Consider the following 24,450-nt stretch of genomic DNA (forward strand, 5'->3'; position numbering starts at 1 on the left):
CAAAAGAATTTTCATCCCTTTTCGCTCATATGGCCCAACCTGCAATGCCACAGCTCACTGTTCTTCGAGTCATCAACTACAACAGCAATTGTTTCTCTGCAAGTTGAAGTCGTGTATAACGTTCCAGTTTTGTGACCTCGAGCAACAACTATTGCTCCTTTAGTCACCTTCCATGCACCATTTCCACAACTGAAATTGTGACCTTCTTCATCAAGTTGTGTAACAGAAATCAGATTGCGCATTAAACCTGGAATGTGTCTCACATTTTTAACCTTCCAAACAGAACCATTTTCCATCTTTAATTTGATGTCCCTCATGCCAACAATATTTAGTGGCTCACCATCTGCGAGATAAACTTTCCCACAGTTTTTAGCCACATAATTCTCCATTAATTCTTTGTGGGCAGTGGTGTGGAAAGACGCTCCCGAGTCCAAAACCTATGAATCTAACGGGCTATCAACAGAAAGAAGTAACGCATCAGTGACAGTTTCTGTAACAACGTTGGCTGCATCATTTTTATCATCATTGTTTCTCTTCGGTGCTTTGTAGTTCCTCTTCAAATGATCCTATTTACCACAATTCCAGCACTCAAATGTCCGCCCAGACTTGGACTGACTCCTCTTGCTCCTGGACATAGATCTGCTCTTACTTCGGTTGAAATTTCTATCATTACCTCTGCCCCTGTTTTCCACATTCAAAGCAGAACCTTTGAACGTTTCACCAGAATCAATTTTACGAACCTCTTCAGAAAGAATACGATCTCTAGCTTCAACAAATTTGAGTTTAGCATTTCCAACTGAATTACTAATTGCCGCCCTCATAGGTTCCCAGCTATTTGGTAGAGATGTTAACAAAATCAGGGCATTAACTTCATCTCCAAAATCAATCTCAACAGATAGCAATTGATTCACAATTGTATTGAATTCATTTAAATGAGTAGTGACAGAAGTATCATCAACCATTCTTAAGTAAAAGAGTCTGATAGACATCTGAAAATGTGAGGGCAGAATTAGTGGTTGGTTTGACAAGCATTTGAATATGTGAGGTCAGGAGATGGAGGTCAGGTGATGAGTGGTTTGTCGAGTATGAGGTCGGAATTAGTGGTTGGTTTGTCGAACATTTGAAAGTCTGAGGTCTCGAGATGGAGGTCAGGTGGTGGGTGGGTGGTTTGTCGAGTGTGAGGTCGGAATTAGTGGTAGGTTTGGCGAACATTTGATAATGTGAGGTCAAGAGATGGTGGTCGGGTGGTGGATGGTTTGACGAACATTTAAAAGTGTGAGGTCACGAGATGAAGGTCGGGTGGTGGGTGGTTTGTCGAGTGTGTGAGGTCGGAATCAGTGGTTGGTATGACGAACATTTAAAAATGTGAGGTCACGAGATGGAGGTAGGGTGGTGGGGATGGTTTGTCGAGTGTGAGGTCGGAATTAATGGTTGGTTTGGTGAACATTTGAAAGTCTGAGGTTTCAAGATGGAGGTCGGGTGGTGGGTGATTTTTCGAGTGTGAAGTTGGAATTAGTGGTTGGTATAACGAGCATTTGAAAATGTGAGATCACGAGATGGAGGTCGGGTGGTGGGTGGTTTATCGAGTGTGAGGTTGGGATTAGTGGTTGATTTGGCTTGCCTTTGAAAGTGCGAGGTCACGAGATGGAGGTCGGGTGGTGGGTGGTTTGTCGAGTGTGAGGTTAGAATTAATGGTTAGTTTGACGATCATTTAAAAGTGTGAGGTCACGAGATGAAGGTCGGGTGGTGGGTGATTTATCAAGTGTGAGGTCAGAATTAGTGGTTGGTATGACGAACATTTGAAAATGTGAGGTCACAAGATGGAGGTCGAGTGGTGGGTGGTTTGTCGAATGTGACGTCAGAATTAGTGGTTAGTTTGACGAGCATTTGAAAGTATGAGGTCACGAGATGGAGATCGAGTGGTGGGTGGTTTGTCGAATGTGAAGTTGAAATTAATGATTAGTTTGACGAGCATTTGAAAGTGTGAGGTCACGAGATGAATGTCGAGTGGTGGTTAGTTGTTGGTTTGACGTTGGATAAGTGGTATGTGATTAATTGGGATTGGTTGTTGATTTGTTGAAGTGAGAGTAAAAGAGATGTTGACTAAGATTGGTGAGTAAATTGTCGTAGAATAGAGACATATGAAAAAGTATGTGTCACAAGATTAAGGATAGTGGGTGGTTTGCCGAGGGGATAAAGAGGCATATGAAAAAGTGAATCACAATATGATGGTCAATTAGAGGGTTAGTGATTGAGTTTGAGGTGTGTCATCAATTGAGATCGACTAAGATTTGTGGTGGCTTACTAAATGGATAAAAAAATACATATGAAAAAGTGTGAGTTATAAGATGAGGGTCAATTGAGAGGTTAAGTGAATGCCGAAGGATAATATATATATATTAATTTTAAGTTTAAGATTAAACTTAATTTTATCTAAATTTTATAAACAATATTTTATATATATTCTTATTCGTACAAATGCACGGGATTCAGGCTAGTTTATTTAATGTTCTTGAAATCTTATCATCAATTTTATAAAATAATTCTTTATTCAAAATAAGTAAAAATAACAAAACTGAAATAGCAAACTTGTCATAAAATTGTAATTTTAAAAGGAAAAAGTTTTAGAAGAAAGAAAGAAAGGGCAATAAGTTGTTGTGACATATTTGAGCTGAAAAAAAAGTCAGGCCACTTTAATCTCAAATCAAGATACCTATGAAACATTTAATCAAATCACCACTAAAATCATAAATTTTATTTCTAGATATTTGATCTCAGATTTGTACACCAAGTTGGTTTGGTTCTTGGAGGAAGACGTAGAGGTTTAAAGTCATCATCATCCATATTGTCAAAGTATTTGTCGATGAATTCGTCTTTCACTAGTTCCAATCTCGATGGATCCCACTGTTTTAGTCAATGCAATACAAACAAATAACCGAAAATTTAACAAATAAATAACTTATAACATTAATATTATTGGTAGGACTTGGCTATAATTTCAGTATATATATGTGTCAAATTGAAACCTTAACTTAAACAAAATGTCAAATTATTCATTTGTCAACTTGTAAAGCTGTGTGTCTAAGTAGACAACATTAAGCTAAAGAAAATGTTTATAAATGGTGAGATGTAAATTTTTTTTTTTAATTAAGGCTTTGAGCAAATATAACAGCAAGTCATGGTTCTCTATGGAAAAAAAAGTTTTTATTTGATAAATATAAATAAATTTGAGAAAATAACAATACTTGTGAAAAATTAGAGCTAATTTGACACAAATAAAACTAGATAAGGCTCATTTAAATATCAGATACAAGTTAAAGAAGAAATATACCTCAGGTTTTTTATCTTTTACAATTAACATTGCTCTTGCCCCCTGTAAATATACAAACAATTAATCAAATAAAACACCATAAAAGTTGCAAAAATAGAAGAGAAGAACATCATAAATTTTTGTAACCCAAACATATATTAAATACTAACTAACCTCAAATAAGTCATCTGATAATGATCTTGAGGCTACATGACTAATAACTGTATATTCACGAACAAGACAATCTTCAAGGTTTTGAATTCTGCCCTTTCGAATCTCCAAATAAATAAAAACAAAATAAAAATCATTTAAATATATAGTGCTTCATAAATATGATAGACAAATTTATAAAGACAATTTGATACCAATCTTAGAAATAGTTTCAGGCTGGTTGGCGAGGCAGAATTGATAGAATTTATTGCATCAATAACCCATTTTTCCACTTTTGTCCCAGCAAAATCCACCTAACAGTTTTTTTTAATGTCATATTATATATATTTGACATAACTATAGAATAAAATAGTTTTCACACCATTTTTTTGGTTAAGATATTATTCTTAAACCCTTAATTTAATTTATGAAGGAGAAAACTTACTAATGATGATAATATGTCTTCAACAGTTTCCCTTGAGAAGCATTGGTCAATAACATTCAATCTATGTTCACCATAAAATGGAGGGATGAGTATAATAAATCATACTGTTATGAATATCTGATGACATAATTATTAGGACATAGTTAATACCTAGCTTGTTTGATATTAGGTTATTTGGGATATTTTGGATTTTTTTAAGAAGTTTGTTTAGATGAAAAGTAGATTTTATTTATAATTAATGGAATTATTATAATATTGTTTAAATTTAAAATTTAAATTTATAAGAAAAAGTAAGAATGTTTTGATATTTTAATTGATAAATTAAGTAATTGGATTATTAATAAAAAAAATCAAATAATAAATAGAAAAATTCAAAATCTAGTAAATGTAAGGGTATTTAAAAATTTAGAACTTTTTTACCATATATTTTATTTTACGTTTTTGATGTTCATACATGTGTTTTAGGTCGCATAAACTAATATCATAATTTATTTTATATTTGTTTGTTTTATAAAATTGTGAAAAAATTATTACATTTAAAAAAGAGTAATAATTAAAGAGAGACTTGATACCTTAAATATGGGCTGCCTTTCTTAAGTAATGGGTTGTGTGCATATTTGTTGATTGTCCTAGAAACTTCTGATATATTAGTATGTCCATATGAACCTAACACATCTAATTCACTTTCCATAGAAGCAAGATCCTGAAATTTATTCATAATTATTATTTTTATAATAATAATAATAATAATAATAATAATAATAATAATAATAATAATAATAATAAAAGTACCTTGGATAAAACAAAATGAGTTGCAAGACCACATGCTAGCATTTCTGCTCCATCCAACTTAGCTCCTGTTAATCCCAAGTATTCTCCTAAATGCAAAAGAAAATAAAATCAAATTAAAGTTGAAACTGGTATATTTGAAAACACTTTAGTTTATGTATTTGTATACAAATCCAGATGAGATATATACCAATAAATTATCTATGTACACATGTTATACTAAATAAGTTTTTTCAAATGAATTATAATTAACAACCTACTTAAGAGATTCTTATAGTCTTTTCAATGTAATTGTTTTTTAATTGGAATTTGTTCTCTAAAGGAAGTTATTGTAATCAATTAGAGTTATTTATATCTTTGATAAAGTTTTACATTGAATTATTACAGTGAGTTATTTGTCTCACATTAATTATCCGATAAATTGATTAATTTGTTTATATAAGCTTTTGATATAATAGTGCAATAGAGTTAAGATTTAACTTATTTTTATTTATTGAATAAAATTATATAAATATATATTTCGTTTTTTACTTCAAAAGATTATTGTCCAAGAATCATATAAAGGAAAGATGAGCATGTTGAATACCAAAGGAATCGGAAAGCCTCGATAGGAAAAACGAAGCGCCAACGTCTGGAAATAGGCCAATCGCTGCCTCGGGCATTGAAAATACCTGCATTTTGTTATCAACTTATGGGTAACTAATAAAAATGCATAAACCCTTTTCATTTGTTTGGCATATGATTTTCTAATACATATTACAAAACAACACTATATTATAAATTTATTAATATATTTAAAATTAAGAGAAATTACAGTATTTTCGGTCACAACTCGAAAGCATGCATGAATTGATAGACCTGCACCACCTCCCATAACTAACCCATTTACAATGGACACCTACATGAATGTATGTTTATGATTAGAAATAGAAATAAGGTAGGAATAAAATAAGAATAAGCAAACTAAACAACTCTTACCAAAGGCTTGTGATATGTGGCAATCAAATGGTCTATACATAATTGATTTGCATAAAACTTTGTTACAATGCTCCAATTCCCTAATTCAATTAGTGCACATATGATATAATGTTATATCAATTTTTTAAACAAAGTTTATTTCAGTAAAGAAATTAAGAACATAAAAAAAAATTGAATGAAAAGAATTAGGACAACATGTCTATGACCAACTATTACGGATCACAAGTGAGGTAACAAATACCATCAGATGAGCCATAAAATAAACTAGTTGAACAATTAAGCAACAATAAGTAAAAACTAGAATTAAAAACTAATTACAATAAACAATGCAATTACAAATTAAAAGAATACAATGTTACATGATACATTAACACATTTGGTAGATCGGGTGAGAAGTAGGTTCCTAAATTCTTCCTCAAGCATAATTGATCAGTTTCATACGACGTTTAATTGGAAAAAACTTTCATATCTAAATATTGTCGCACCCACTTCGATTGAGGAGAACATATCCTAGGTCTGGTGACCCTTTTAGTGTAGTTGTCTAAATTTCAATAGATTCAAGGTTAGATATTATGTCAAATCCTTATAAAGATTGACATAATTGTATTAGCCGATAAATAATGTGAGAAAGAGACCACTTAATGTTGGCGACAACTAATTTGAGTGCATAACCCCTTTAAATTCTTTAAATTCATAGAGTTATTAATAAAAAATTATACCTCAAATTTTTTATATCTGATTATATAAGAAATTTAGTTTGTCATTGTTTTTAATAATTTTTATAGAACTTCACCATTAGTCATTAGTGTAGATACAATGATATATATTTGCCAAGAAAAATATATTTATTTAATTGATTGATAATAGGTAATTTTAGATTAGACAATTAATTACATAGTTTATTGGAGGGAGGACATGTCTCAAAGGGCTTTATTTATTGATATATTTGTGGTAAATTGTTCTAATAAATTATTACAATATGTAAGTTAAAAAAAAATAAAACAATTTTACTAAATGTGGTGGGAATATTAGTATGAATTGTTTTTCACTTTATTTTTCCTTTTCTGGTTATTTTTCTCATTTATATTAAAAAAAAAAATATTCTTTAAACAAAAGGTGGATGGTTGTAATAAACTGAGATGTTATTTTAAATGACAGTTGAATCAAATCCATAATATATATTTTTTTCTGAATTTAGATCTCTTATGTTAGTTTAATATTCTAAAAATACCCAATTAAACCAAAGGAAAACATATTTATAGGTGGCCACTAACTCTTTCTGTTTTGATTTATTATTTATTTATTTTTAGGTGTCTTCATTTAATGGTATACTTTAATTATTTTAAAAAAATAAAAGTAAAAATAATATGTTTTTTCTTGATATAAGATAACAAATAGAATTAGACAAAATTCTATTCAAGTTTGTAATATTTCTAAGTAAAAACTTATATCAACAAGAAATTAATTATTAAAAGAAATATAAATTTAATAAAAGAGAGTAAAATCTACCTGCAGTAATATTACTGATCATATCTGTAACATCGCCACCAGCTGAAAAGGCCTTACCATTTCCCTGCCAAGATATGGAGGATAAAATATTATTTTAACACCTCAATTTATTTATTTATTTCAATTTCAACACAATACTTTAATAATCATCTTCCAATTTAACACTACATTGCACAATAGCCTCTCTGATGATTGGAGTTTTTGAAGTCTTATCAAACCTTTTTTTTTTAATTATGCCCAGTATTTATTTTTTCTAAATTATAAATATATATAATTTAATATTAAAATTATTTAACTTAATTCATTAGTTATCCAATTTTATAAAAAAATATATTTATGCTTTTCTAAATATCTATATAAGGTAAATCAGCTATCACCATCTAGGACTACCCCTATTATATAATACATATTTATAAGAACTTCTAATTTTATTTTTTGAAAATAAAATAAGTAATTATAATATAGTTATATTTTGGGAGTCTGATGTAATTTTTTATTTTTATTTATTTAATAAAGATTATATATAGATCTATAAAATTTTAAACGTTTATTATAAAAACTTATTTAACTTAATTAGATAATTGTTTTTTTCTTAAATTAATTTAGTGGTGAGATCAAATTTTAAAATATATAAAATATTTTTTTGAATGGTACCATGGATTCTTGTATATTTATAAAAAATGAAAATAAAATAACTAAATATAAATATATTTGTATTTTAAATAATGTAATTCCACAACAAAATAAAAGATATTTATAGAAAAAACGAAATTATTAGCTTTCTCATTTTCCTAATCTACCAACATCCAACCACTTAATTACCCAACCACATAATTTATTGTTCAATCTTATAAACGCATTTAAAAACGAACTAACAAAAATAATCTTATAATAATTAATTTGTCACTTACCTTAAGAATAACAAGATTCACACTGGAATCATCTTCATAGGCTTTTAATTTTCTGAAAATCTCATTAATCTAATAAAATGCACAACTAATTAATTAATTAGTTAGCACGATCAACCATAAAATACAATAACATAAAATTATTTATATAAATATATATTCTCACACCATTTCATAGTTAAGGCTATTCAGTTTTTCAGGCCTGTTTAATATAACCTTTCTGATTCCTGAATGTTCCACGAAAAGCACCTGCTTCACAAATTAATTCAATCATCAAAATGAAATTAAAGAAATAAAATTTAATTTTCAACAAATATTATTATGATGAAAAGGTAACTTGTTTTTAACAAAAACACAAAAACAAAAGCATAATCAATAAAAATATTAGGGTTTTATGTGAGTTATCATAATAAGTGAGTTAAAATACTAAACACCCACAAAAAAAACACAATATAAATGAGTTTTTAAGGTCCTTAAGAATAACAATATTATGATTATCTTTCAACTCTTGATAAAATGATAATTTTTAAAGTTAGGTTAGATTTGTTACTAAAAAATGATAATGAATCAGTAAACGATAGGAGATGAGTAGATTTATAAATAAATAATATATATAATTACTTGATCCAACTCCCTTCGGAATGAGATGGGCCTGGCCATGAAAAAGAGCTTCTGAAAGCAAACGAATAGAAAGTGGATGCCAACTCTCTCTCTCTCCTCTAATTGCTCTTAGAGAAGAAATGGGAAGAAGATAGAAAACTCTCATATATATATGGAAATAAAGGGAACACATAGTTGATATAAGTATTATTATACATTAAATATTAAATTTATTAGGTAAGACAATACGACAAATTTAAATTTATTCATTATGAAATGAAAAAATATCGGTTGTACAAATATCTTCTTAGAAACATATATAAGAACATCTAAAACAAAGGATCGATGTAAATTATTGTCAATTTTGAAGTTGTTTTCTCTCCATTTAAATGTCCAATTTTATCCTGATGTAAATTATTGTCCCTTTTGAAGCTGTTTTCTCTCTATTTAACTTCATTCTGAATAAACAATAATAAATATATAATATTTTATATATATTAAAAAGTTTTAAGTTTAATATTTTTATGATGTTACAAATTTTCAATATATTATATAAAAATATAATTTTATCATAGACAATTTTGATTTTTAAATAGGATATAAACTATACTTGCCAATAGAATATTAACTTCATTATGTTTGGTGTGTATTGATTAATACCTACCAAAATATATTTGCTGAGTGTAGATTAATACCCACCAAAATGTGTTTGGTATATTGATTAATACCCACCGAAATCTATTTATTGTGTATTAATTAATATTCACCTATAATGTGGGTTCGATTAAATTAAATGGGAAAAGACCAAATCAATTAAGAAAGAAATAATTAATTAACTTAAGAGATAAGAACAACATAATTTTAATGATGTGGTTAAATAAAACTAATTTGTAACTTGAACAAAACTCAGTTGGTTAACTTACTTTTGTGTAGGTACAGATCTGTAGACGCATTGGCAAATAGACGTCTCAAGTCATGAGGCGCGAGTAGACGTCGTCTAACTCCTTTAGACGTGGTCTAAGGTGTGCGCGAGTAGACGTCATCTAACTCCTTTAGACGTGGTCTAAGGAATGTACGAGTAAATGTCGTCTAATATTCTTAGACGCGGTCTGAAGAAGAAGCGTAGTTAGACGTTGTCTAACCTTCGGTCTAAAGAAGAAGTTCAGTTAGACGTTGTCTATCCTTTGATCCGAAGAGGAAGCACAGTTAGACGTCGTATAACCTTCTTAGATGCGGTCTGAAAAAGAAGCGCAGTTAGACGTCTTCTAACCTTCTTAGATGCGGTCTGAAGAAGAAGAAGCGTTGTTAGACTTCGTCTAACCTTGTTAGACACGATCTGAAGAAGAAGTGCAGTTAAACGTCGTCTAACCTTCTTAGATGCGGTCTGAAGAAGAAGCACAATTAGACATCGTCTAAGCTTCTTAGACGTGATCTTAAGAAAAAGCACAGTTAGACATCGTCACCTTCTTAGATGCGGTCTGAAAAAGAAGCGCAGTTAGACGTCGTCTAACCTTTTTAGACACGGTCTGAAGAAGAAGTGTAGTTAAACGTCGTCTAACCTTCTTAGACGCGGTCTGAAGAAGGAGCGCAAGCAGATGTCGTCTAACTTGTTCAGACGTCTGAAGGAGCGTCTAACTACGTACTCACTCAGCTCATTTACACTTACCATTTTCAATAGTTTGACAACTCAGCTCCAACAACGAATGAACAACTGCCACGTACGCTAATATTCAAATTGCTCACGATGCATTGTACATTCTAGTACAAAAATATATTAGAGGATATTCAACACACTACCTATCTGATACGACCACGATCCCAATGCTCACAGTCTGCTGTACTCTCGTACTATTGGCGGTCGTCCAACATAAGGAGGACATGTGTCCATAAAGAAGGTTCTACCGTTGATGCTCTTCAAGTATAAATAGAAGTTCAAGGACAAAAGAAGAATCGTTGCTTTCTTGATCTCTCGTTCTACGAATTGCCAGAATCTCAGAACTTTCACTTGTTATCAATTATCTAATCTCTCTCAAGCTCAAGTGCAAATTACCTACTGTCTAACTGTGATCATATTATAAATCGTATATTTATCTTTCTATGTGAAATTTTAGTGTTGTAAGTTGAATAGAGGTTGTACGTTCTGTTTAATAGAGAGTTAACTAGAAGTTCAGAAGCAAGTCGTTATTAAGTTATAGGGTTTCTAATTGGGTTGTGTAGTGGGTTATATACCAATCAAAGCCTTCTAATGAATATCCTTCTTGTTGAGGAAGAAGGGGTGACGTAGGAGTTTTATCTCCGAATATCCATAAAACTCCATGTGTTCTTTACTTTCTACCATTGACATTCATTCATCTAAAGCTTCAAATCCAACAAACGATTCCACACTTAAACTTGTTCAAGATTTTGTGAAAATTTGCGAAAAATAGAAATAAATTTTAACTTATAACATATTTAAAATTGAATTGAAGTTTGATCATGGAATCTGTTGGAGAAACACCAACAGATGTAATACCAAACTTTTGTTATTTTTGTATTATTTTATTATTATATGAAACCAACTAATTGGTAGGTATTTTTATGTGGGTATTGATAATACCACACGATATATGTTTGGTGTGTATTGATTAATACCTACCGAAATATATTTGGTGAGTATTAATTAATACCCACAAAAATGTGTTTGGTATATTGATTAATACCCATCGAAATCTATTTAGTGTGTATTAATTAATATTCACCTATAATGTGTGCTGAATTAAATTAAATGGGAAAAGACCAAATCAATTATGAAATAAATAATTAATTAACTTAAGAGATAAGAACAACACAAGTTTAATGATGTGGTTAAATGAAACTAATTTGTAACTTGAACAAAACTTAGCTGGTTAACTTACTTTTGTGCAGGTACAGGTACAGATCTGTAGATGCCTTGGCAAATAGATGTCTCAAATAATAAGGCGCAAATAGACGTTGTCTAACTCCTTTAGACATGGTCTAAGGATTGCACGAATAGAAGTCGTCTAACTCCTTTAGACGTGGTCTAAGGAGTGCGCGAGTAGACGTCGTCTAATTCCTTTAGACATGGTCTAAGGAGTGCGCAAGTGTACGTCGTCTAACTCCTTTAGACGTGGTGTAAGGAGTGCTCGAGTAAACGTCGTCTAACTTTTTTAGACGTGGTCTAAGGAGTGCGCGAGTAGACGTCCTCTAAGTCCTTTAGAGAAGGTCTAAGGATTGCGTGAGTAGACGCCCTCTAAGTCCTTTAGACTTGGTCTAAGGATTGCGAGAGTAGACGTCGTCTAACTCCTTTATACTTGGTCTAAGGAGTGCGCGAGTAGATGTCGTCTAACTCTTTTAGACGTGGTCTAAGGAGTGCGTGAGTAGACGCCATCTAACTCCTTTAGACATGGTCTAAGGAGTGCGCGAGTAGACGTCGTCTAACTCCTTTAGACATGGTCTAAGGTGTGCACGAGTAGACGTTGTCTAAATCTTTTAGACGTGGTCTAAGGAGTGCGCGAGTAAATGTTGTCGAACATTCTTAGACGCGGTCTCAAGAAGAAGAGCAGTTAGACGTTGTCTAAGCTTCGGTCTAAAGAAGAAGTTTAGTTAGACATCGTCTATCCTTCGATCCGAAGAGGAAGCGCAGTTAGACGTCGTATAACCTTCTTAGATGCGGTCTAAAGAAGAATCTCAGTTAGACGTCGTCTAACCTTCTTAGATGCGGTCTGAAGAAGAAGCGCTGTTAGACGTCGTCTAACCTTGCTAGACACGGTCTGAAGAAGAAGTGAAGTTAGACGTCGTCTAACCTTCTTAGACGCGGTCTGAAGAGGAAGCACAGTTAGACATCGTCTAAGCTTCTTAGACGCGATCTTAAGAAGAAGTGCAGTTAGACGTCGTCTAACCTTCTTAGACGCGGTCTGAAAAAGAAGCACAATTAGACGTCGTCTAACCTTCTTAGACACGGTCTGAATAAGAAGCGTAGTTAGACGTTGTCTAACCTTCTTAGACGCGGTCTGTAGAAGTAGCCCAAACAAACGTCACCTGACTTGATCAGACGTCTGAAGGAGCGTCTAACTACATACTCACTCAGCTCATCTGCATTCACCATTTTCAATAGTTTGACAACTCAGCTCCAACAACGAATGAACAACTTCCACGTACACTAATATTCAAATTTCCCACGATGCATTGTTCATTCTAGTACAACATTATATTAGAGGATATTCGACGCACTACCTGTCATGTACGGTCACGATCCCAATGCTCAGAGTCTGTTGTACTCTCGTACTATTGGCGGTCGTCCAACATAAGGAGGACATGTGTCCATAAAGAAGGTTCTACCGCTGATGTTCTTCAAGTATAAATAGAAGTTCAAGGACAACAGACGAATCGTTTCTTACTTGATCTCTCGCTCTACGAATTGCCAGAATCTCAAAATTTGCTCTTGCTATCAATTATCTAATCTCTCTCAAGCTCAAGTGCAAATTACTAACTGTCTAGCTGTGATCATATTGTGAATCATATATTGTTCTTTCTGTGTGAAATTTTAGTGTTGTAAGTTGAATAGAGGTTGTTCTGTTCAACAGAGAGTTAACTACAAGTTCAGAAGCAAGCAATTATTAAGTCATGGGGTTTCTGACTAGATTTGTGTAGTGGATTCTATACCAATCAAAGCCTTCTAGTGAATATTATTCTTGTTGAGGAAGAAGGGGTGACGTATGAGTTTTATCTCCGAACATCCATAAAACTCCCTGTGTTCTTTACTTTCTACCATTGACATTCATTCATCTAAAGCTTCAAATCCATTAAACGATTCCGCACTTGAACTTGTTCAAGAGTTTGTGAAGATTTGAGAAAAATAGAAATAGATTTAAAGTTCTAACAAATTTAAAATCGAATTTAAGTTTGTAAGTTGTTCATAATAGTCAGACCCCTGTTTCTATTGTCGATACCGATCATAACAATGTGTTTGGTGTGTATTGATTAATACATATGTTTAGTGTGTATTGTTTAATATCCACTTCTATGTATTGATTAATACCCCTGAAATACTTTTAGTGTGTATTAATGTATTAAATATTATATTTTGTATTTTTTTAAATTAAAATAATTTTTTAATATAAAATTACTATTACATTTTGTATTTTTTAAAACTAAATTTATATTTTAATATAAAAATGACAATTAAACTTGCTACAAAATCTTTTTAAATGAACTAAATCCAAATGATTAAAAACATATTTTCAAATTCCAAATATTTTAATCTTAGAAGAAGGTTTCAAGTTTTACAAAATAAATTTAACGTCTAACATCTAATAAATTGTTCTAAATTGTTCAAAATATATAGAATTATTATGTTTAATGTCTTCACAAACATTCTCAAAATTCTTTCGAGAGATAACCAAAATCCTTTAAGGTTAACCTACAAACCATGATCAACAAAGTTGAAGAATCTAAAACAAGACGATAGATTTAGAAAATACAAGTTTAAGCTTCGTCTTTTTCGCCATTACAACTTAATTTTTTGTGACCAAATTAACTTTCCTAAAAGGTAAAAAATTATTAATCACATAACACTAGTGAAAAAGGGGTCAAAACCGAGAGTAAAAACTCTCGGTTTTGACCCTATAACTTTCGGTATTGACACATTACCGAAAGTTTTGGTAACTCTCGCCATCTCTCAGTATTGACTCTTTCGTTAAAAACAATTGGGCATTTACCGAGAGATATCGTAGAGTTTTCGGTTTAAATACCCTAGAGTAAAACCGAAAGTTAATTGAAAAACTTTCGTTTTTTCCACAAAGAGGAAAACCGAGAGTTTTACAAATAACTCTCGGTTTTACACCTTAGGGAAGAACCGAAAGTTTTCTATTAACTTTCGGTTTTTCCATTTGAAGAAAACCGAGAGTTATTAGAAAACTTTCGGTTTTTCCACAAAGAGGAAAACCGAAAGTTTTCATATAACTCTCGGTTTTTCTATTAGAAGAAAACCGAGAGTTAATTAGAAAACTTTCGGTTTTCCTCTTTGTGGAAAAACCGAAAGTTTCTAATTATCCTTCGGTGTTTCTTCAAATGGAAAACCCGAGAGTTATATGAAAACTTTCGGTTTTCCTCTTTGTGGAAAACCAAAAGTTTTCTAATAACTCTCGGTTTTCTTCAAATGCAAAAACCGAAAGTTTAACATAACTCTCGGTTTTTCCATTTGAAGAAAAACCGAAAGATTTCAATATTACTTTCGGTTTTTTCCTGTAAAATTTTAAAAATATGCTGATTATTTTGCTCGCAACCAAAACCTGTTCAGTCAAACCAATATATCAATAATAAAAGAAATGACACATACATTAAACGATCACATTAAATGATCATTATCATTACAAAATTCGCAACCAAACTAATAATCCGAACAATCTGTTATAAATTCAAATTGACACAACTATTAATGAAAATATGTTTTGAATCGAAACAACCAATGACAACGTACTAGAATTATGTGTTGCCTCATAAACAATTCGATTCTCTCCATTCTTGCATTCATCTCTAACTTCTCCCTCTCCATTCATGTCACAATTTCTTCCTTTTCCGCTTGCATTTCTTCAATTTTGCGCATTCTTTCTTCATCCCTCTTCTCCAGTTCCTCCAGCTTGAGCTTCATTATTTGATTCTCTTCTAACAATCGCTCATTGTTTCGCTGTGAACTATTTCCACTTCGACGATCCTCACGAAAGTGTGTGGGCCGGACGCCTGATCCAATTCCGAACACTACCCCGTGTTTTTGTTGTCCGAACACCCTCTCCGTCAATTCAAAATCTGATATTCTAGGTTCGTTACTAACAACTTCCTCCATCTCAACCTGTACAATTGAAATAAAGTATCATTTCTATAATAAAAAACTAGGCATATTCAATTCACTTACAATTTTCTCTTGCACGTGTTCGTCCGGGACGGGTGTTGGGTTTTCTTTTGTCGGATTTAGGGTACGGGTCCTCTTGAATACTTCAATGACAGACGGTGCCCGTCCCATTTCAATCGCCTGTTGAAATAAATGATTTATATATTTAATAACAATCTTTAGATTAAGTTATTACAAATAATGTACTTACCAACTCTTCTTCAATTTGTGCAAACGGTCTACTTCCCGTACGATGTGGGAATTTCAGCTTCTTCCTGTTAATAATATTTGTACGACTATTTTTCTGTATTTGAAATAAAAAATGAAGTTAGATGAAATAATATCAACTTTTATTTGAATTATGAAACCGTACCTTAAATTTTTTCCGTGAAGAAATGGTTGCGACACACAAACTCCCAATCATCTCGATCGTAGTCTGGTGGAGAATTAGCTAGTACCGCCGCCTCGTCTCCTTTGTGGACGCGGATATATGCTTTGTTCAAATCTGACCGCCATCTATCCCATATCTTATTAGCGTGTCCCAATCCGGTCTTTCGAAAAGACTCAATATCACCATTAGTAGCTTCGAACGGATCCTGAAAAAAATAACATTCAAATATTAAAAATAATTATTTAATGACGTAATGTATAATCAAGTAATAAGTATTACCTTGATAGCAGTCCAAACTGAATCCAATTGGTCTGCACTTAATGCATTCCACTTTAGAAGACGGTGTGAGACGGCTGCGGAGTCCCGGATAATCGACCCCACATGTCTAGACCACCGTGTTCTTCCCACGTCTGTACCGCCTGGCCTCCCATCCTTCTCTCTAAACGTAAGAGGAATCCTTGTCTCTGCTACCCTCTTAGACAGCGCAATATTCTTGTTCTTCCCCCATCTCTTGCGGGCAGAAGATTCTTCAAAATTATCAAAATCATAATTAGATATGTGAATCAATTAAAAAATAACTAATTTGTAAACGAGTTACCTGTCGATGATGGGTCGAGAGTGGAACCGTGCTCCTCCTCGTCATCCTGCTCGATAGGCTCCTCGAGACCCTCTTCTTCAGCCTCATGGTCATCCACCATATCAGCAAACGTGCTCTCTATAAACTCTTCGAGCTCTGTAGCCTCAACATCCTCGTCTGTTGGGGGAGCAGTAGCTATTGGGACCACAACAATAGGTGGTTGGTCTCTAGAAGACGATCCTCGGAGCCTTAAGTTCTCTAATTGGGCAAGTAAGTTCTAGTCTGGCTTTAACAATTTGCTGGGTGTTTTCCTCATACTCTTCCAAGTTTCTTTACGACCTTCAGACATTCTTAATGCATACCATTAATAAATGAGCGAATAATTTAAATGAAGTAGTAATAAGAACGAATATAAAGTAAAAAACATAAATCTACCTAATTAATTAATCTGAACTATATGTTTGTAAACTGCAGTTTTATTTTTGTCACAATCTTCCAACCGGGTCGGGCGGACATATCAGGGGCGTAGAATACTTGTTTCGCTTGACTCGCCAATATATACGGGTCTTGACTTTGGGTTTTCAAAATTCGGTTTACATTTACACTTACGAAGCCATATTTATCCACTTTCACTCCTAGTTCCCCCGAGTGTGTATCAAACAACTTACACTTGAATAAAACAACTCGTTTGTGAGAAAAATATTGTACTTCGATTATATCCGTTAAAACTCCGTAGTATGACATAGTTTCAGACCCGTTGTACCCCTCAACAAGCACCCCACTATTTTGAGTGGTCAAACCTTCGTCGTGTTTTTCTGTACAGAATTTGTATCCGTTTACTTTACACCAAACATACATAGAAGAGTACATACTTAGACCTTCTCCTAAGATCTTGAGGTCTCTTGATATGTCGTTAAATTCTGCTAAATGACGACCTATATATGTATCCGAAATGAAGTTGTTAAAATGAATAAAAAGAGTTAGAATATATGGTTTATAATTTACTCACTCGATGCTTGAAATAAGCGGCAAACGTTTCTCCACTAGACTCGTTGTTATTGCAATACTGCATATAATCTCTGCAAATAGATCGAATATTAAATAGCACACTCTTTAATGCTAATTAGTAACAGCAACATAGAATCTTACATGTAAAACGGTTCTGCTTCGGGACAATTTTTCAAAATGTAAGAATGAGCTATCACTCGATCGATATAATCCAAGTTGTATACTTTTTCCGTTAGATAGGTCTTCCAACGATGCAAAAATTGAAATGCTCGAGATTTCAGGTTGTGCATTTTCTTGCTCTTCTTCCTCCATATACCTGACACATAAACTAATACTCTCATTAACAAGATAGCTCTCTCTTATAGAGGCTTCGGGGTGGTTATTATTCCGCAAATATCCTTTCATTGTACCCATGTAATGTTCAAATGGATACATCCATCGATACTGAACAGGTCCTCCAAGCAAAGCCTCAAAAGACAAGTGAACCGGGAGATGCATCATGATGTCGAAGATTGACGGCGGAAAAATCATTTCAAATTTGCAAAGTGTCAATGTAATATCCGTGTACAATTGTTCGAGGTCCTCTTGAATTAACTCTTTGTAGCACAACAACCGAAAGAAACGAGACAGATTTACTAACGCATCATACACATTATCTGGAAGTAATTCAGGAGTTGCTAAAGGAATAAGATATTCCAATAAAATGTGACAATCATGACTCTTTAATTCCGAAATCTTTTTCTCTTCCAAATTTACACAACCGCCGATATTTGAGCAAAAACCATCATGAAACTTGAGATCTTTCAAGAAGTTACAAAGACGTTTTTTATTTTCAGATGTCAAAGTGAAAGGCGCTTCTGGATAATGAACAACTCCTTCATCATTTATAGGGTGTAACCATGATTTTATGCCTAAGAGTTGTAAGTCTTTACGGGCTTTAGGACCATCCTTAGTCTTCTCTTTCACATTCATTATTGTTCCCAACACGCTATCACAAATATTTTTCTCAATATGCATCACATCCAAATTATGTCTCAATAATAGTGATTTCCAATAAGGCAAACGGAAGAAAATGTTAAGTTTGTTCCAATTGTCTCCCCTCGTTTCATGATATATCTTGGTTCTCTTGCTCAGATCCGTACTAAGAATTATGTCTTCTAGGTCTCATGCTTGCTCGTAACTTTCTTGCCCCGTTAACAATCTAGGGGGATCTCTATAATCAGTTCGACCATCAAACGACTCTTTATCCCTTCTGTATTTGTTCTTCGGTGGAAGGAAGCGTCTATGACCCAAGTAACATTGTTTGGAACCATGAACCAATCGAAGAGATACTATGTCGTTGTTACAACAAGGACAAGCGAATTTACCTTTCGTACTCCAGCCTGATAAATTCGCGTAGGCGGGAAAGTCGTTAATGGTTCACAACAACGCCGCTCGCATGTTAAAGTATTGCGAGGTGTGTCCATCAAACGTTTTCACACCAGTTTGCCATAGTTCATGCAACTCTTCGATCAATGGCTAGAGAAATATGTCAATTGCATCTCCTGGACTCTTTGGACCCGGAATTAACATAATATGGCAGTTGGATTTAAAGCTTCAGATGAAAAAATATAAATGACAGAAAGTAAAGAACACAAGGAGTTTTATGGATGTTCGGAGATAAAACTCCTACATCACCCCTTCTTCCATAACATGAAGGATATCCACTAGAAGGCTTTGGTTGGTATATAACACACTACACAAACCCAGTCAGAGACCACATGGCTTAACAACTGCCTGTTTCGGAACTTCTAGCTAACTCTTTGTTGAACACAACAACATTGTTCAACTTATAACACTAAGATTTCACACAGAAAGAACAATGAATGAATTACAGTATGCTCTCTGGAAAGTGTAAACACAACGCTTTAGACAGAGAATATGACTTGATAACAGTGAGAAAATTTTCAATTAGAAGGCGAAGACAAGTTATTGAACGCTCTCAAAGTTGTAGATTGATCCTGTAAAGTTCATTTATTCGTTCGGTGTCCTTGGGCTTCTATTTATAGTTGGACTGTTGAAAACGATAACTGCAGATGAGCTGAATGAGTATGTAGTTAGATGCTTCTTCGGACGTTTAAGGGATTTAGACTATGACTAACTGCGTTTCCCTTTATACCGCGTCCAAAGGAGTTAGACCGCTTCTAACTGTGCTTCCATTTACCGTGTCTAAAGGAGTTAGACCGCATCTATTTGCGCTTCCGTTCAGACCACGTCTAAAGGAGTTAGACCGTTTTTAAATGCGCATCCCTTTAGACCGCGTCTAAAGGGGTTAGACCACCTCTAACCGTGTTTTCCTTTAAACCACGTCTAAAGGAGTTATACCGCTTCTAATTGCACTATACTTTAGACCACGTCTAAAGGAGTTTGACCGAGTCTAACTGCGCTTTCCTTTAGACCACGTCTAAAGGAGTTAGACCGCGTCTAACTAGACCGTCTTCTTTAGATCTATACCTGCACAAAGACAATTTTACAATTTAGTCTTATTCATTTGCAACCTTAAATTAAGCTCTTTAACTTTGCTAGTGCATAACTAAGTTTTATTTTAATTACACCTCACATCATCAAAATAATGTCAGCTCATAATTAGAACAATGTTGATTTAAATAAACTTATTTCCTAAGTTCATTTTTGTTAGATAAAATTAGACCGGTTCACATAACCTAACTTAAATAAACCCTCCATGCAGGAACAAGGAACCGGACCGGACAAACAAATAAACCGACTAAGAAGAACAGCCGGTCAAGCTACTAAACCGACCAAGAACACTTGGAACATGACCGCACAAAGAAAGGATCAGCCAAAGCTTAAAACCGGAAACATCAGACAGCCGATCAGCCACAAGGAAAAGGAATAACCGAAGATGTCCGGTTAAACCAATCACACCGGAAGCCATTCGGTAAAGACAAATGACCGACCAAGTACAAGAAGACAATTTGGCTATCTGTTGAGTATGATACCAAAGGAACATACTGAACACTTCCATATCCATACAAGTCTGAGGAAAGTCTGCAGGCTGCAGAAGAAAGTCCTACAGGATCTTTCTACTTCGGGATAAGTCAGAAAGGAGATCTTCCAAGTACAGACAACTGTCTAACAGACAGTGTCCACATTGAGTAAAAGACAAAACCAGCAGGTTTGTCTTACACACCGGAAGAACAGACTGTCAAGTCTGTGAGATTGACCGCCAGGTCTGAGGTTGACCGTCAGGTCTGAAAAGATGACCGCAGGGTCTGAATCACTAAATCAATGAACCTCTGAACTTCTGCTCAGCCAATCAGATTCAAGGAAGTGAAATATGACCGTTGGCATATTTTATCTATAAAAAGGGCAGTTGAAGAAGAGTAAATGTGGGACACAGTGGACAATTAATTTACAAGTGATAAGATTGTGTTCTATCTCTAGAAAGCTTAAGTGCTAAGTTGAAGTGTGTATTTACAATTTCGGTGTAAATTGTACGAGTGTTATCGAGCAGGAAATAAGTCTCGATCGGATTGTATTTGTATTCCTTAGTGAATATCCTTCTCGCGTTTCCGAGAGGAAGGGGTGACGTAGGAGCTTTATCTCCGAACATCCATAAAATCTGTCTTGTTACCTACTTTCTGCCGGTTCCATTTTCTAACCGACTGACACCGCTCTAACATACTTAACCCTATTCAAACCGGACCGCCAGGTTACAAAAACCGACCCATCAAGTTTTCAAACCTTCATCATCCTAAACCGGTTCTGCCTATCATACTAGTGTGCTGCTTCAACCTGAAACAAACCTCTTCCGCGCTTAAACCTAGTTCAAGGGTTTGTGACAGTTTGTGTAGTATTGAAACCCCGGTGTTAATCTCTAACCGGATTAACAACCACCCTTTGAGTGAGAACCGCTAACCGGTCCAACCCCGGTCCTCCAGCGGTTATCTAGATCCTAACAATTTTAATTGACTCAACAATTTCCCCTTTTTTGATGATGTTAAAACTTAGTTAGAAGATCAGGAAAATTAGAAAAAATTCCAACCAATTAGATTTCATATATAATCAAAGTTTCCCATTGATAGACAAAATGCAAAATTTCTCAAAATGGGACACTCCTATCCTCCTCTTCCATTGATTAAAGCCCTTTTTGCCTAATCTTCCCCCTTAATTGCAAGCCGATTATTTTCCCCCCTTTTGACATTATCGGGAAGAACATAGTCCTAATATGCTCTTAGAGCCTTTGAAGCCTCAGATTCTTCTCTTGACCTTTGCTCTTCCTATTCTAAAGACATAGTTATAGACACTTTGATTATCCAAAACTTTGGAAGACTTAATGAGGACTCCACGTCCAACATTAACTCATAGATAAGCGAGCAACATGCTGAGCTGAACAACATAACCAGTTGGATTCCTTGGAGACGAGATTAGCTTCACCAAGTTATGAAAGAGGATTTTTTACCAGTTGATGTTTATTCCCCTGGTTATAGCCACCATCATTTCAAAGATCTTTTTGGAGTAGACATTTGTGGCTACCTTAGTCAAAAGGGATTTAGATATGATGTTGTTGAGTATGGAAAACATAGATTTTAAGGTAAACTTCTTCCCGTGAGTTTCAACAGGAAAGGAGGTATCTGAGAAGGTTAGATTCATATCAGAAAGGATATCATCTAGAGAGGTGGGGAGCTATGACAGCCCCTCCGAAGGAAGCTCTAAAAATAGAGCAAAAGTTTCTTCACCGAAGGAGACTTCATCTCCTTTTATTATTGCCAGGATAATCCTATCGCCTATTATCCTTGCAGGCTCAAAGAACTCATGAACCTCGGGTTCGTGAATGATGACAGGTCCCCCGAGGAACTTCCTCAGGCCAGAAATTTCAAGAGATTCAAACATTTCAACCATTTCTAAAACCATCGAAGAAGAAACAGACTCGAAGTTTATTTGTAGAGTGTTAGAGAAAAATGTACCATTTCTTAGCTTCAGATTTTGAATGAGGGAGAGGACTTATGGTTCCAGGCAGCTCGGAATCTTAAGAGATTTCTATATAGAGAGAGAAGAGGTATTCAGACTCACAAAGAAGATGATGAATCTCTTAGAGTGTATTAGTTACTCTTATAAAGTATGACTAACACCTAGCTACAAAAAAGTTATCATTAAAAGAACCCTGTCATTTAATTTAAAAAATATGATCCTAATAAAATCATTATTTAAAATAGAGGACGTCATTTAAGAATCATCATAAAATCCATCATTAATTTAAAAGCGGAAAGAAATAAACCGTTAGATATATTAGTTATATTTGTAACATTGAGAGACACGTATCTTCAAGTTATTCGAGATATGACTGTTCAATTTCTGGGCAGGAAAAGTACATGGACATCTCATGAAACTTTGGGCAGATGTCCCACTCATCTGAAGATGAGATGTTTAAGAACACATGTAGTTAGACGTATATGCTATCCGCATCCCTTATGTCTAAACTGGGTAGACGTCTTGTTCAGACGACATCTAACTATGCACATCTACAAACATCTAGCATACGTTTATTCGGACGACGTCTAACTACGCATGTCTATAGACTCTTCGAACGTTTGTCTTCACAATTAGACGTCTAACCAAACTTATATGCAAGTTTCTTAAACATAACTCTTCTAAGTACATGGTTTTCTTTAGACTACTGATCTAATTAGTTCGATTGAAACCTCCGTCTACACACGTCTGTCCAACCACTTTAATCAACAAATTTCCCCTTTAATTTGTGCATGATTAAAAAATAAATTAATTTAGGTTTACAAGACCCAAAAAAATTCTAAAGTAAGAAAACTTAGTTTCGGGGAGTGACTTCATGAACACGTCTGCCACTTGCTGATCCATTAGGACATATTCTAGACGATTATGTTTCTAACTAACATTCTCCTAGATGAAATGATGTCGAATGTCGATATGATTCGTCCGAGAGTGCAACCCCGAGTTTTATGTAATCGCTATGACACTAGTGTTGTCGCACAAAATCGGTGACTCTTCCTCCTCAATGCTGTAGTCACTCAGTTGTTGTTGAACCTACAAGAGCTAAGGGCAACAACTTCCTACATCAAGGTACTCAACCTCTGCAGTAGACGTGGCGAGGCGTCTACTTCTTGTTGAACCAAGAAATCAGATGATCACCTAGGAACTGGCACGCCCCACTGGTGCTCTTCCAATCAATCTTGTAGCATGCATAGTCTACATCATAATAGCTAGTTAAATTAAAACTGGAATCCTTCGGATACCACAGTCCCACATTTTGAGTTCCCTTTAATATTTCAAAATACGCTTAACAACGACATTATGAGATTGTTTAGGATTAATTTGAAATCTTCCACAGACACCAACAACAAACTGAATGTTTTGTCGGCTAGTAGTTAAGTAGAGCAGAGAACCAATGATCCCTATATACGCAGTGATATCGACACTCTGGCCATCGTCATCCTTCTGAAGCTTGCCGGAGTAGCTCATTGGAGTAGCTGCAGCCGACCAGTTCTCTATGCCAAACTTCTTTAGCAACTCCTTAGTATACTTCATCTAGTTGATGAAAGTACCATCTTCAAGTTGACGAACTTGAAGAATGAGGAAGAAATTCAATTCTCCCATCATATTCATCTCGAATTTGTCCTCCATCAACTTGGAGAATTTCTCACATAGTTTGGGGATAGTTGACCCAAATATGATAACATCAGCATAGACTTCAACAAGTAAAATATGAGAATCTTTAACAAATCTAAACAAAGTTTTGTCTACTGTTCCAATTACGAAATTACGATTAAATGAAAACATAGTTAAGATGTCATACCAAACTCTATGAGCTTGTTTAAGACCATTTAAATCTTTGTCAAGTTTACAAACGTGATTTGATAGTGAGT

At 34.1% G+C, this 24,450-nt stretch overlaps 1 protein-coding gene across 1 annotated transcript; it reads right to left on the minus strand.

Annotated features, from left to right (window-relative positions):
• Positions 1 to 2,728: 2,728 nt before the first annotated feature.
• Positions 2,729 to 24,112, minus strand: LOC124913329 (3-hydroxyisobutyryl-CoA hydrolase 1-like). The gene is made up of 15 exons (XM_047453920.1): positions 23,971 to 24,112; positions 22,322 to 22,455; positions 8,258 to 8,338; positions 8,093 to 8,161; positions 7,182 to 7,245; positions 5,673 to 5,752; positions 5,509 to 5,592; positions 5,281 to 5,365; positions 4,698 to 4,783; positions 4,478 to 4,608; positions 3,884 to 3,966; positions 3,676 to 3,752; positions 3,485 to 3,586; positions 3,332 to 3,373; positions 2,729 to 2,904 (listed from the first exon to the last, which is right to left on the minus strand). The coding sequence occupies exons 1-15, from the start codon at positions 24,110 to 24,112 to the stop codon at positions 2,761 to 2,763; spliced, it is 1,404 nt and encodes a 467-aa protein (XP_047309876.1). The 3' UTR covers positions 2,729 to 2,760.
• Positions 24,113 to 24,450: the final 338 nt, after the last annotated feature.

The sequence above is a fragment of the Impatiens glandulifera genome, chromosome 8 (assembly GCF_907164915.1).
Source record: "Impatiens glandulifera chromosome 8, dImpGla2.1, whole genome shotgun sequence".
In the NCBI taxonomy this organism is placed as follows: domain Eukaryota; kingdom Viridiplantae; phylum Streptophyta; class Magnoliopsida; order Ericales; family Balsaminaceae; genus Impatiens; species Impatiens glandulifera.

Coding starts and splice junctions, on each gene's coding strand:
- LOC124913329 (XM_047453920.1), bottom strand. CDS start 24,112: ATGAAGTATACTAAGGAGTTGCTAAAGAAGTTTGGCATAGAGAACTGG. Junction 3,587..3,675: donor TGAAACTATTTCTAAGATTG/GTATCAAATTGT, acceptor ATTTATTTGGAG/ATTCGAAAGGGCAGAATTCA. Junction 2,905..3,331: donor TAAAAGATAAAAAACCTGAG/GTATATTTCTTC, acceptor TGACTAAAACAG/TGGGATCCATCGAGATTGGA.